We start from the raw sequence: 14,955 nt of genomic DNA, 5'->3' as shown, positions 1-14,955 counted from the left end.
GGAACAAGTTCTGGCAAACGTTTGAGGCTTGTATCATGTACGAGATCAATTCAAGTGTAGACATATTTTCAGGCTTATATCGCCACCAACACTTATGATTAGATTGATGTGTTATATTGGAAAAAGTAGAATGAGTGGTATTGCCTCTGTAAATTTAATTGTGAAGTAGATTTAAGTTTCTTGCTTGGTAGCTATTTTTGTAAAACTAGTGTGGTCAGCTATGAGCAGTTATTCAAACTTCAAAGACTTTTGTGCCTTTCATGGAATTAAGGTCTAACGAAATGATTTATAAAGATATTTCCCATCAATATTACAAATAATGAATAATATATGATGTCACATAATGACAAACGTGAGCCCACTAGCCTAAATGGCTTCGTCAACCTAATGAAACCCATCGATTTAAAAATGTGGGCCCACCTGTTTCGATCACTATAAGACGGGAACAATGTGGGCCCACATTTTAGAAAATGGTTATAAGTAAGCCAAGCTAATGAAGCTAGCGATTTTTTAATGTGGTCCCTCCTTTTGTAATCACTATGACGGAAGAACGTCTGCCCACATTTAGGGAATGATTATCAGAACTAACGAAACAAACGAAGCAAGGCGTAATACAAATGTGGGCCCACTTGTTTCGATCACCATAGATGACGGGAAAGATGTGGGCCCACATTTTAGAAAATGGTTATCACCACTAAACCAATCTTAGAAGATGTACGGATGGAAAACATAAATATATAATGCATTCAAACATTTAATTACGCATACGTTTTACCATAGGGATAAAGCTGGGCATTTAATAGCTTGACCAACAACGTACAGCGTGGGTGACGCCATAACTTGCAAATACGAAAACAACGGAGATAGCTCCCGTTTGAAATTAGAGTGACCTCCCTTTCCCAATATGAACCACTGATAATGCGGTTTCGCCAAAGTTTTTAAATAATATCTGGCTTATGACATGGTTACAATTTACAAGGCATATCTGAAAAGTTGCCATCAAAATAAGGGACGCCAGTGATTACAGATAGCCGGAAGTGTCAGGTAACATCGTGTACAGTTGTAAAACAACAGAAATGTTTGATTTTATAATTATTCTGTGTACGTGACTCATCATGCTCATACCTCAAAACGGCAACCATATTAAATAAGTAGGTCTGAATTTACCCATTGGACTGAGTGTGCAGTTTATGTTATTGATTTTGCCGTCAAGTTTTAAACCAGGTGGTCACAAGGGCCTTGGTTAGCAGCAGTGACATGACATTGTACTTTTTAATGTTGTCATTTATAAATACCAAGTAAACATGTACAGGCATAGTTTAAATAATTTTAAATTGCATTTAGTATTTAATCATGTTAGGTCCAGTGAAAAGAATTAAGAAGAGATACTTGGATGATCCAGATGTCGGTGTTCCTCAACGCACAGCAGCAAGATGGAAGAACAAGAACATGCTTGAGGTTTCCCAAGCTTCCACATCGGATGATGTACTTCTTGAATCCAACATTATCTCGGGTGGTGATGTGTTTGATCATATGGATGGACATGATGAAGCTTCAGCATTGACTCAAACGGATTCAGTTGGTATGTTATTGTTTTTACCTGTCAGCTATGTTTGTATGAATTTTTAAATGTAAGTTTTCTGATGGCTTGGATGCATTTGGGAGCCATTCGGAAATATAAATAACTGTCTGATTTAGGCAGCTCTGACAATTCTGTCAGAAGCTTGGTGATTTGTTAATGGTTATAGGAAAGGTCCCTCTGATGCGACCCATATGATAATGGTCTAACTTTGGTGGCTGGACCATCCACATTTAGCATGTTTTGTTGATCTGGTAACAGATGAGATGTATACTTTATGACTCCATTCTTCTCTTATTCAGGTGTTGATGTTCTTGATCATACAGATGAACATGATGGACAAGATGAAGCATCAACATTGGCTCAGAGAGTGTCAGTTGGTAAGTTTTTGGAGTATTAGGATTGCAAAGGAAACAATCCAAACTATTTTAAATGTTCTTGTTTATTCTGTAGTAACTCAGCAGCACAGTGCTTCAGGTAATATTTTCAACCAATTGTACTCATTTTCATTAGGTTTGTTTGGTATTTCATAAGGTGCTCATTTTGAGCCCAACTGGCCATGGGCAATGCCCAGGAAGGCTTATTCCATATATCAAAGATTTATCCATTACATTAACTTCTCAAACAAGACTGACAAGCTAGGGTGTTGACAGGGACGTGGAACGGAAACTGCTTAATAAATGTGTTTGCCTGATTTTGACCGCTGCCGCCGATTCGTCTTTTGGCTATAACTTCATAAGGTGACTTCTATAGGATATCAAACTTTGGACGCCCCCTATATACCCCTGGGAAAACATTTACACTAGGTGGGGCAGATCTCAAAGGTCAAGGTCACTGTATGCAAATGACCACTCAGAAATCCTATGCGGGACGATTTTTCGCAAACTTTGCATTCTTCCCCTTTTGGTCAAACAGTTAATTTTTCCCAATGCAACTGCCATAGGCCACGGTTGGATTTTCCCAGATAAAACACTTTGTTAAAAGTTTCTGCCAACTGAGATAATTGCTTAAGATTTGAATCTTTTATTTTCAGTTACTGACAGTGTATCTGAAGACAGCTACTCAATGGACTACAACTGTGCATCAAGTAGCGAGTTTGTGTCAAGTGACGAAGAAACTGTGTCCTTTGAATCAGATGATACTGATGAGACAAGTAGTGACTCCGATGCTAGTAGAACTGACACAGTTGACCTCTTGTGTACTGATTCTAATCTTTCAATTCAAGAGATACAGGCTGTGAAACTACTTTCATGTTTCTTAAGGAATAACCTGTCTGCTAGCACATGTAAGGATATTATAGTCACCTTGAGAGAAGTTTATCCAGAATCAGCATCTATTCAGAAACTAACTTATGAAAATATCTGGAAATTTGTTGATGATTCCAAAATGAAGGAATGTCATTACTGCGTTCTTTGCAGCCAAGTTTTTCCTGACAATGAAGACTTTTTTGCCTGTGAAAGAGAGCAATGTGATGGCCTCCGATATAAAGGTCCTTTTTCAGCACAAATGAAAAAGGGACGTCAACCCAGACAGAGTTTTGTTTTTGCTGATGTGAAGACACAGCTGTCAAGCCTTCTTCAGAGTCCAGGTAATTGAAGTTTCTTGTATGAGAAAACAAGTAAAATAATGGAAACAATTCTTCAAAACTAATCCATTTAATGATATTACAACAGCAGTCCTTTGATAAAGCTTCTTGATTTTTTTAGCTCATCTGCCCAAAGGGCAAGTGAGCTTAAGTCAGGGCCTGTTTGTCTGTTGTCACCCGTCATAGTCAGCAATGTCGGCATGTGTAAACAATACTTTCTCTGAAACTACTGGGCCGATGAAGCTGAAACTTAGCATGCATGCTCCCACCCATGAGGCCGTTCCAGTTCAATTTTCAAACTCAAGTCATTAGTCGGCCAGTATGCAGATAATGAAGTGAAATTTAGCTGCAGCTCACCTGGAATAGCTTGCATTATGATACTGAAAAGAACAAATTGATAAAACCTATTTTAAATCAGTGGATGTTGGTATTATATTATATCTGCAGCATAGAGTTGCTCTTATTACCCTTGCAAAGTCTCAGCTTCACAGCTGCAGACATCACTGAGAACATGGAGTATGATTTGACCATTGTATTTTGCTTGACTCCCCCAGTCATTGTATGTATTGAAATATGGAATTTTTCTTGGAAATTTCTGCAGCAGTCAAGCTGAACTTTGCAAGGATATTAGTTTGCACTAAAGATTTTGTTGTGATCAGGGAATTCAAAATGGTTGCCATATCAAGCACGTTGAGAAAGATATTTTTGACCCTTACACTGCCATTTTGGCAGATAATGATATTTAATTTGGTACATGTACATGGTGACTATTGGTGAGAAGTAACAGATGTCTGATGGTGCTTGCGTTATTTTTAATTAGACCTTCATTTGACTTGAAGACATTGTTAATGTAATCAAAATCGCATATAATGCAATATATGGAAATGTAATATTTAAGTCAAAGCAGGTGAGCTCTAGTGTCGTGGCACTTTTTTTTAGTTATACCCATGGAAATATAAGACATTATCGAAAGGCTGTTGCAAGATTGAAAATATGGAAGCTGTAAAATTTGTTCATTTCAGGATTAAGTGTATGTTTTGTAATACTGGTTTCCAGATTCTTTTGTCTTTCAAGTAAAACACCTCAAATTTCACCAAAATAACTTATATTGGCTAATAGCTATAGTAAAATAGCTGTGTAATTTGCTGCAGCGTGCAAAGATAATACCCTGACAAGAACTCATAAGGTTTAAAAGCATCTTTAATGAGGTTTGACTGAGTGTCTTTATATAATCCTTTATAAAAGTTATTAGCTGAATGTTAACTTTAGGATTTCTTTCTTCAGGTATTTGGAAAGATATACAAGAAAGGAAGAAGACTCTAGCAGAAAGATGTGATGACATTCTGCGAGACATTACTGATGGGAGAGCTTATCGCAGATTGCAAGATGAGGGACAATTCCTCTCCGATCCAAACAGCTTGACAGCAGTCCTAAATACAGATGGAGTGAACCTGTACACATCTTCGAAAATAGAGTTATGGCCAATATTTCTTTCTGTAAATGAAATGACACCATCACTTAGATTTGCACGTGATAACATGCTCCTTGTTGGGATATGGCAAGGCAAAGGCAAACCTCCATTCCAACCCTACATTCATCTTCTATCCAAGCAACTCAATCCTCTCTATGAAGAAGGCATACAACTGAGCACAACAGCAGAGGAATGGATTCCTATCAAGTTATCTGTTGTATGTGGTATATTTGACCTTCCTGCCAAAGCTGGGATTCTGAATATGACCTACTACAATGGGACAGAAGCTTGCATAACTTGTGAAGAACCAGGTGTGGTTGTGCAGCAAGGAAGAGGACACTCAAGGTGTTATCCTTTCAGACCTGAGCATGAGAAGCACCCTTTCAGGAATGATACAGATGTTAGATTGTCGATGGAGAGAGGCACAGAAAGAAGGCGAAGTAAAGGATTCAAGGGAAAGTCAGGTTTGCTGTCATTGAAAGGATTTGACTTAGTCATTGGTGTTGTGCCAGACTATATGCATGGGGTGCTGTTAGGAGTGACAAAAACCCTGATGTATAAGTGGTTTTCATCTACAGAAAGTAGAAATCCTTTCTTTGTTGGCAATAAGTTAAAAGAAATTTCCAGTCGACTGCAAAGTATCAAACCAATTGAATGTATTGAGCGACTGCCAAGAGATATAGAGAAACATTATAGCAACTTCAAGGCTACAGAACTACAAGCGTGGTTGTTATACTATGCAGTCCCTTGTTTGCTTGACATACTGCCAGATGTGTACCTGAAACATTTTGCATCCTTATCAGAAGCTGTGATTTTGCTGTTGGGTGAACAGATAACACATGAAAGCCTATGTAGAGCCAGGTGCCTCCTGGAGTCTTTTTACAAGAAGTTTGGTGACTTGTATCCCCCCGGTTCATGTGGCCTTAATGTTCACAACATTGGAGAACATCTGTGCTTCTACGTTAAAGAGTGGGGTCCTATGTGGGCCTGGAGTTGCTTTGCATTTGAAGATGCCAATGCAATGCTACTTCAGTCAGTTCATGGGACAGGGAATGTCCTGAAGCAAGTTATGAGGGCACGACAAGCAAGGGTATTTTTACGTACACTTGACATCACCCAAGGTGAATGTTCAAAATGGAAGAAGTTGCAGGATGCTGCAAACTGTTCAATGGCTGGTTCACTTCAACCCGTTGCTGAAGATGACCTTACTGAAGAGATATTCAGAAGATTACCAGTGACCAACCTGAGAGAAGTGAAGAAAGTTTCAAGAGTTTTGAATGCTGATGGGAAACGACTGTATGCAGAAGCATATACAAGGATGCAAAAAAGGGACTGCAGTGTTGTACTTCTTCAAGATGGAAGCGTGGCATCGATCAAGTACTTTGCACTTTGTCTACATTCAAATGTTGTGTATGCCATCTTAAATTTATACAAAATTGAAGGACGGAATGTAGTTCATGGTTTTCCTTCTGGACTGCACATAATACCAGTCAGTAGAACCAGAGCAACTGATTGTGTCCTTGTTGAACAGATTGTAGAACGGTTGATCTTGATCAGCACAAATGCTGACAGTACACACAATTTATTTGTTGCTAGGCTCCCAAACATTCATGGACACTCCATATTTAAATAAATATCCATCATTTTCTGGACATTAGTTAGCCTACATTGCGGATGTCAGGGAGAACAGTTACTGTAACTGTAGTTTTGTCTGCATTAATTTAGTTAAGAGGCTGATATGACTGATGGTTATTTTTCATAGTTTATTTGCCATTTCTACATTTACAGTGGATGTAGTTTGATACTTTTACAGGGATAATAAGCACTGAGTGCTTTATTCAGTCACAATATTAAAATTAAATAATCAGTAATAATGGAAGTGATTCACATGATGAATACATATTATAGTTCACTACTTGATATTTTGTTTTCATCTCTTAGTTCCTAATCTTAGACACAATAAGATTTCACCTTTGTAAAGCCAAACAATTAGAAGGATAAGTATTACTTTTTTCTCTCATTGTGTTTTCCTACAGGTCATAAAACATGCGAAACATCAAAATACTTTGATGAATAGTGTCTGTCTGTTGAAAGTAATATGGAACTGCTATTCATTAGGAGAGGTTTATTATGACTTAAGTAACAATATATTGATGGCGAAAATGCAAATACAAGTAATTGTAAATTTAGATATGAAATGTTTAAGTATGAACACCATGTTTACATAAAAGTCTTATAAAAATTCCTTGAAATTCACAGTTTTGTTTCACTTAAGGTCAAGAAGTGAGGTCACGAATAGTTCATGAAATGAGTTCACGAACATTTGGTGAATCCAGTAGTTCATGAACTTCAATTATTTCATGAAGTGTATTTAATGTTCGTGAAAAGTTCGTGAACAAAGGTTCATGAACTAGGTGCGTGAACTATTGACGAACAGTTCATGAAAATTTCACGAAGGCTTCACGAACTGTTCATGAACTTTTCGTGAACTCCACTGACTTCGTGAAATATTTTCGCCGGGGTGGTTGTTTTGTTTTCGTTTCGCTACAACCTGGTCTGTATGTAAATGAAAGCCACAGAACCATTTCATAATCACACAAAATCTTTACTAAAAGCAGAATTGATTGTATGTATTTAGTGATTCATAAACACATGCTTTTGATATGGTCCGAAATATGAAATGGACTCTTCTTTTAGTAGAGATTTCTTATGATAATGGAATTGATTTTGTTGCTGTTATTTACATTCAAGTCATCAACACATCAGGGTCCCTCCACATTGTAATTTCGACGGTGGAGGGAGTTCCATGAAGGTGTGTCGATGACTTGACATCACCTCAGGGGTCCCTCCACGTTGTAATTTCGACCGTGGAGGGAGTCCCATAAAGGGGTGATGACAATAACTTGAATGATCCAGGTCTCCTCCACAATGTAATTTCAATGGCGTAGTAAGTCTCTTCCCACCTGTCTCAGTTTCTACCAGCTGCCTTCCTCAGTTGCAACCAGCCACCGCCTCAGTTGCCACAGTCTCAGTTGCTGCCTCAGTTGCCACCAGCTTCAGTTGCCACCAGCTTCAGTTGCCACAGCCTAAGTTGCCTCCAGCTTCAGTTGCTCCTAGCTGCCGGTCTAAGTTGGAGCCAGCCTTAGTTGCATCCAGCCTTAGTTGCAGCCTACCTTAGTTGCCACCTGCATCAGTTGCCACCAGCCTAAGTTGCTGCCAGCCTTAGTTGCAGCCTGCCTTAGTTGCCACCTGCATCAGTTGCCACCAGCCTAAGTTGCTGCAGCCTTAGTTGCAGCCTGCCTTAGTTACCACTTGCCTCAGTTGCCACCGCCCTCAGTTGCTCCCAGCTGCCAGCCTAAGTTGGAGCCAGCCTTAGTTGCTGCCAGCCTTAGTTGCAGCCTGCCTTAGTTGCCACCTGCATCAGTTGCCACCAGCCTCAGTTGCCACAGTCTCAGTTGCTGCCTGCCAGCTGCCTCAATTGCAACCGGCCTCAGTTGCCACTTGCCTCAGTTGCCACCAGCTTCAGTTGCCACAGCCTAAGTTGCCTCCAGCTTCAGTTGCTGCCTCAGTTGCCACTTGCCTCAGTTTCCACCTTCCTCAGTTGCTCACAGCTGCCAGCCTTAGTTGGAGCCAGCCTAAGTTGCATCCAGCCTTAGTTGCATCCAGCCTTAGTTGCAGCCTGCCTCAGTTGCCATCTGCCTTGGTTGCCACCGGCCTCAGTTGCAACCAGACTCTGTTGTCACCAGCATCAGTTACCACTAGCCTCAGATCCCAGCCACCGCCTCAGCCACCACCATCGGGAACCACGTCAGCCTGGTGTTACCTTTCCACATGCAGTAAGTAAAACTGAAGATATAAACAAATAATTTGTTCTATAGTCATATATAGTCATGTTATATCCTTTAGTGTATAACCTTATAGTTTCTACTCTATATTTTAATTGAACAAATGTCATGTTGGTGCCTGCATTTCATTGGTATTCGTCCGTCAACTATCCAACAAAACTTCAAAGAGGGTTACACACACATGTAAATTGATCGGCATGTTATGGAAGTTATTGAATACATTCTTAAATTGACAAAATGCTGTTTCCTCGTCAGGTGTGATGACAGGTTACCTTCTCCATCATCTGTGCCAGTTACACTGCTTCATGTGCAGGATTTGACACCCTCTGATATACTCACCATATTCGTGATCAAGTAATCTGGGTAAGTGTAGATGTAAACAGTTTCATTTTAACTTGGACAAGATACATTATATCTTCCTGAGGAAAGTGAGTTAACTGACTATAAAAGTCAAGTTTCCACCCTTGCCAAACTAGGCTGGAAATTCGTGGCTTGATTGTGGACCACCGGTTGCAGTTACGAGTTATGTCTCTTCTATGTCTCTCATATTGACCAATCAGATTCCACCTCTCCTTTCACTTCCATTTTCTTCAAACAAAATGACTGCGCCCAGTCCAGACAATCTGACCGCTAATCACGATCTTTATTGTTATAAAATGGGTCTTACCTTGCAGAGTACATCAAATCACTTGAGCACCTTGATTAAAAACCTGAGACATGGAAAACATCTATTGATGGCCAGTTGAAAGTATACAAGCTCTGCAAATCCTGCAATCAACTGAAATCTGCAAGGTCGTCACCATGTTGTTTATGAACAAAATGTTGATTTCGTTCCACAATTTTGATTGGACTATACTTAGTCTCGTTAGTCCAGCCAAAGTACAAGTCCATAATTCCAGCCTAGTTTGGCAAGTGTGGAAACTGGACTTTATTTTGGGAAGATGGATACATTGTCCTATCACCAAACTGAACAAAGTATTTAGGAAATCTGCGCATCTCCCGCAAAAGTAAAAGATTACAACTGAACATGCTGGTGTTTTCAGGATCTGGTTTTGTGTGTAACGATCATCCACTTCCAAGTCCCTGATGGTGTCCATGTGTACCTCCTGATAACTCGGCAGCTTTGAGGTGTTGAGGGGTGTTTTATGTTTCATGGCTCATATTCCTACTATAAACACCCGCTAACACCTTCTAGTTGAAGGATGACTCAGTTGTGTTCACAAGCATCTTCTCGGCATCTTCCTGAAGCAAAGGAGTTTAGTGAATTTTTTTTAAAATGGGAAAACTCCAGTTTCCACCTTTGCTGAACTAGGCTGGAATTATGGAGTTGGTGACACCATGTTCGAGGCACGAATTTCCGGCCTAGTTCGGCAAGCAAAATGCAATGTATCTGGTCCAAGTTAACATGAAACTGTTTATATCTACACCTACTCAGATTACTTGATCACGGATATGGTGAGTATATCAGACGATGTCAATTCCTGCACATGAAGCAGTGTAATTGGCAGAGATGATGGAGAAGGTAACCTGTCATCACACCTGACGAGGAAACAGCATTTTGTTAATTTAAGAATGTATTCAATAACTTCCATAACATGCCGGTCAGTTCACATGTGTGTGAGACCCTCTTTGAAGTTTTGTTGGATAGTGGATGGACGAATACCAATGAAATGTAGGCACCAACATAAAAGCTGTTCAAGTGAGATATAGAGTAGAAACCTTGGATATCATACATAAAAATTGGTTCCTATAGTGTTAATGATTCGTTTATACCTTCTCTAAAGTAGGGTCAAATAGGTATCAAAAGGAATCACACGCCTCATGGAAGTTGCCATTTGTTGTCTAAAAATAGGATTTACAAAAACTTATAATCAACAGGAATCAGGTAATCACGAAACGGAATCCGAACCAAGGCACTTTAAAAACTTTCTAACAGCCACCCCCAAATTTTGTTACAAATTTGAGGTGCAAAGTCATTTGACTTTATCTATTGTGTGATACATCAGTTAACATAAACAGTGAATTGTTGTCAAGGTTTGGAAGTTTGACGAGTCTTGACACGGGTCTGGTGTACTCCTTATCATCAACCCGAAATTTTGCTGTTCGAACTCTACCATCCGCGCTCACACAAGTCTCAACTACACGACCAACCGATCGTTGAGCCCGAATCTGCTGAGGGTCAACGATTTGCACCATACCATCATCACACAAGTCACTTCTTCTGGTTCTCCATTTTTGTCGAATTTGAAGAGTGGGCAAATAGTACCTCAAATATCTCTTCCAGAACTTATCAGCAATCACCTGACTGTGCCGCCAGCGTGTGGGGTCAAGCCTCCCAACAAGGAGGGAGTTTGGTGTCACAGGATCAAGGTCAGCCACATCGGTCGGGACATAACCTAGAGATTTTGAGTTCATTATGGCTTCAACTCTTATAAGAACAGTTTGCAGGACTGGCTCTGCCACTGACTGATCTCCGAGGACAACTCTAAGGCCGTGTTAAATAGACTTTATTTCACTCTCCCAGCAGCCACCAAAGTGAGGTGCATAAGGTGGATTATACTTGAAGCGTATCTTCTGCTTGGTCAACTGCTGAGCAATCTCAGGGCTCATTGAGGTAAATGCTTCAGTCAACTCAAGGTCACCATCCTTGAAATTGGTACCAAAATCTGAAAGTATTTCATAGGGTTTCCCTCTGTGGGCTATGAATTGTCTCAAAGACATGAGAAAATCATCACTGTCCATACTCTCCAGCAGATCCAGGTGAACTGCCCTGGTTGTGAGACACTTGAAGAGTTCCCCATCGCTTTTCTCTTCTGCAGCCAATCTAGACCCACATTGGTCCAAAAAAAAACAAGCCCGTCGAGTAGAATGCGGGTTTGTATGTACAGTCGAAGGCATGATGGGGGGGTGGGGGGGAGATCTGCCATCTGGGGTATCTGAGGAGATGCACATGATCTCTGACATGCTGTACAAAGTCTCTGATGACGTCTTGATTGCTTCCCATCCCCTCAGTATCCTGAACTTTCATCGAACTTCTGCGAAGTAGCATACCGGTCCATAATGGTCCAAGATTTCATCACAGTCCTTGATGATGAGTCTTGTTATGGGATGTTTAGGGTTGAGGATTTAAGGGTGTTTGACATTGTCTGGGAGTCCCTCATACTGTCTGAGTCTACCACCAACTCCTACCAATGCCATCAGATGGGTCGTATTCTGGATTGAGTTCTATAAGTCTGCTTGTACGGGTTATTGCTTTGCCTTCTCGTAATGATGCAATTCCATCAGGAAAACATTCCAGCTGAATTTGTTGAAACAACAGTGTTTCTGCTTTCTCTATGAGTTCAACTTCATCAAACTGATCACTTATGGCCACCCCGTCAAGGCACTCCATGGTAGCCTTGACTAGTGATTCCCAGTTGTTGTACTGAGAACAATCAGGAAGGTTCACAGCTGAGATATTGTCACAGAAACTTCTTCAGTTCATCTGCTACGTCAGCAGCATTAGGTATATCACATTTGACTATGAGTGTCGGACGTTTCTCAGGGGATTCTAAAAGGAAAAGAAGACCGTTCCTCCATTGGGAGGCAACATAGAGTTCCTGCAAGGTTACACCTCCTGTGACAACATCGGCTGGGTTATCCTTTGTGTTCACATAACGCCAGCTGTCTGCAGGAGTCAGGGATTGTATCTCAGAGACCCGAGTCCCAACAAACACCTTGTACCAACAGGACTCTGACTGAAGCCATGTCAAGACAGTTGTTGAGTGATTCCACAAAATGGTATCATGGATCGTCAAGCTCAGTTCTTTGTGAAGTATAGCGGCTAACTGTGTACCAGTAAGGGCAGCAGAGAGTTCTAGTCTGGGCATTGAGAGCAGCTTCTCAGGAGCCACTCTACTTCTCGCAGCCACAAAACTGACAGCTATATCACTGTTACTATCTTCACTTCTCAAATAGGCAACTGAACCATAGGCACGCTCTGAAGCATCACAGAATATGTGCAGTTGTTTCTGTGACTGAGAAGGATCATGGTTTCTAGATGTGTAGCCTCTTGGTAGACACACTTGAGGGATATCACACAGTTCAGATTCCTACTTACACCAATGATCATCAAGTTTTCCAATTTCTATCACAGCATCCCATTCATGTTTCAATCTCCTTAGGTCCTGCACCAAGATTCTGGCTCTTGACGTGAACAGTGTCAAGTAGCTGATAGGATCATACTATATGGCAAGGATCTTATACACATCACAGCTTCCTTTCCTGCCTGTAACTTAATATGGTCCGATTTTTCGTAGGAGTGGTGTTGCTTAGTGCTTACCATCGCTAACGTTCACACGCACTGTTTTAGCTTCAAGTTTGGATATAGCTTCTTGATCCTGTTTGGAACGAGTTATTTTTCGCTCATTGAAAGGCAAAATGTCAACTTGCCATAGTCTTTCACCATTGTTCATCACCTGATCTGGACTGGAAACTGCTGTGAAATGGCATTGCATGTCTTTGGGATTCATGAATAGCTGACTTGGTCCCTGGAAGGCCCAGTCCAGCTGGGTATGTACTGCCACAGAGCTTGTTCCGGATCAAACACAATTGGTTGGGTTGGCAATATGAGATCTGCATGATCAGAACCCATGAGGAAAGTAGGGATAGCTTTGTCGATCATTGGCAAAGGTGTATTTCTCAAATGAAGGTAGTGCGTCTTGAGGGCTTCCACTGGATACGAGTACTCTGACAAGCTGCTCCGATGCGAAGGAATCTAACATCTGGTCTGTCTCTGGATGAGATCAGTAAATGAGTAGGCGTTATACTGTTTTGAGATATCCTTATTCGACATCACAAATGATGGAGATCTGGAACACAGAACAGGAAACATAACTTAATGTAACACATGATTCTATCATGCAAATGTACATAATCCTCTATCCCTACCCAAGTCATTGGTAGATCTTGCAAAAGGTATGACAAGGACTAAATAAGGTAGTCAAGTCTTGACTGAGTTTTAAATGAACTGAAATGTCTTCAAGTGTGTTGATGTCATATATTATGAATGTTCCATATCTATAGAAGGGAAGGATGACAGGAATGTCATATAACACATGCATGTCTGATAATCTTTTTCAGATTTACAGCCCTTCAGTCCAGGGGTTATTCCACCCAAATAGCATGAATATAGTCATTAAGCCACGAGGGTGCAATCTTTTTCCGAGTGGAACGTCTGGGTTCAAACCTCCACTGCTGCAAGACATGGGGGTGGTAGCGTTCTTGTATTTGGTGTTGTTGTCAACGACGGTACGGCAGGTGTTAAAAGCTTGGCAGTTCCGATGACACGTCTGAAGGACTCATAGTAGTCGTTGCTGGCACAGCTTAGGATGATGGTTCCATCAAGTTTAATTCCTTCTGCAAGGGGGCAACAGGCTGATTACTGTTGGCATTGCTGGGCCTGGATGAGGCCTTCTGCAAGAAAGGACGGTATTGTGTACCATTGAGACGAGCTGGTGATGTTGAATGGATATGGCCTGGCAAATGATCAACAACTGTGACTGTTTGTGTGGGTGGATATACAGGAGTGTATTTGCGGAGGAATTTCCTGTCACTCTGCCTGAGCCATTCACACGTACAACATACTGGTCGAATTGGCGAACTTCGATGACACATCCAGTTTTGTCCCATTTCAGTGGGTGAGGGCCTGTTTGATTTTGGATTGGGTCGAGATTCCCAACAACAAGGGGTGGTAGCTGTTTGGTGTGCTCAGTAAGCCGTTCAGCCGTCGGTTTCTCAAAGCATCCTCTCTCATGGAAAGGGTATCGCGCCATGTGTCATGTGGTTTATAGCAACCAGGTAGTATGGGTATAAAGTCCTTTACCGGTCTACCGAAGACACACATCGCAGGGGATAACTTGGTGTCTCTGTCTGGAGTGTTCCTGTATTGTAGCATTGCACGTTGGAAGGCCTCAGTGTCAAGTTCCCCATTAGGTCCAGTGTTGTTCGTAATCAATCTTTTGACAGTCTTGACACCGACCTCTGCTCGACAATTGCTATGTGTGAAGGCAACAGATGATAGGCGATGATGCACACCCCATGTTCGAAGGAACTCTCTGGTAGCTGAGGCTGTGAATTCAGGGCCACCATCAGAGGATAGCTCATCCGGAATGCCAAAGGTGACAAATGTTCGGCGTAGATAATCAATCAGGGCAGGTGCACCACTGGAGGTTCTTTCAACTATAGGCCAGTTGGAGTATCTGTCGACAACCACTAAGTAGTTGATCCCTTTGTGATGAAAAAAGTCAGCACACACACATTAAAATGGGTAGACTGGGTAGACAGGTGGCGTGGGTGGGCCACAAGGTTGGGAGGGTGCAATACGGTTGCAGTGATTGTAATCGTTTCTGAGGGCTGTGATAGCTGGAGTGATTCCAGGCCAGAAGACAGATGCTTGAGCTCTTGACATCATCGATGACACGCCTTGGTGAGCGCA

At 41.3% G+C, this 14,955-nt stretch overlaps 1 protein-coding gene across 1 annotated transcript; it reads left to right on the top strand.

The window, feature by feature from the left end:
* Positions 1 to 1,353: 1,353 nt before the first annotated feature.
* On the top strand, positions 1,354 to 6,365 carry LOC125381981. Its single transcript, XM_048399385.1, has 4 exons — positions 1,354 to 1,582; positions 1,882 to 1,959; positions 2,613 to 3,167; positions 4,449 to 6,365. Exons 1-4 carry the CDS (start codon positions 1,354 to 1,356, stop codon positions 6,266 to 6,268), a joined length of 2,682 nt encoding a protein of 893 aa, XP_048255342.1. The 3' UTR covers positions 6,269 to 6,365.
* Positions 6,366 to 14,955: the final 8,590 nt, after the last annotated feature.

This window comes from Haliotis rufescens, unplaced genomic scaffold, assembly GCF_023055435.1.
Source record: "Haliotis rufescens isolate VD_foot unplaced genomic scaffold, xgHalRufe1.0.p SCAF_2, whole genome shotgun sequence".
Taxonomy (NCBI): Eukaryota; Metazoa; Mollusca; class Gastropoda; order Lepetellida; family Haliotidae; genus Haliotis; species Haliotis rufescens.
This window is presented reverse-complemented; position numbering and strand designations above follow the sequence as displayed.

Coding starts and splice junctions, on each gene's coding strand:
- LOC125381981 (XM_048399385.1), top strand. CDS start 1,354: ATGTTAGGTCCAGTGAAAAGAATTAAGAAGAGATACTTGGATGATCCA. Junction 1,583..1,881: donor GACTCAAACGGATTCAGTTG/GTATGTTATTGT, acceptor TCTCTTATTCAG/GTGTTGATGTTCTTGATCAT. Junction 1,960..2,612: donor GGCTCAGAGAGTGTCAGTTG/GTAAGTTTTTGG, acceptor TTTTATTTTCAG/TTACTGACAGTGTATCTGAA.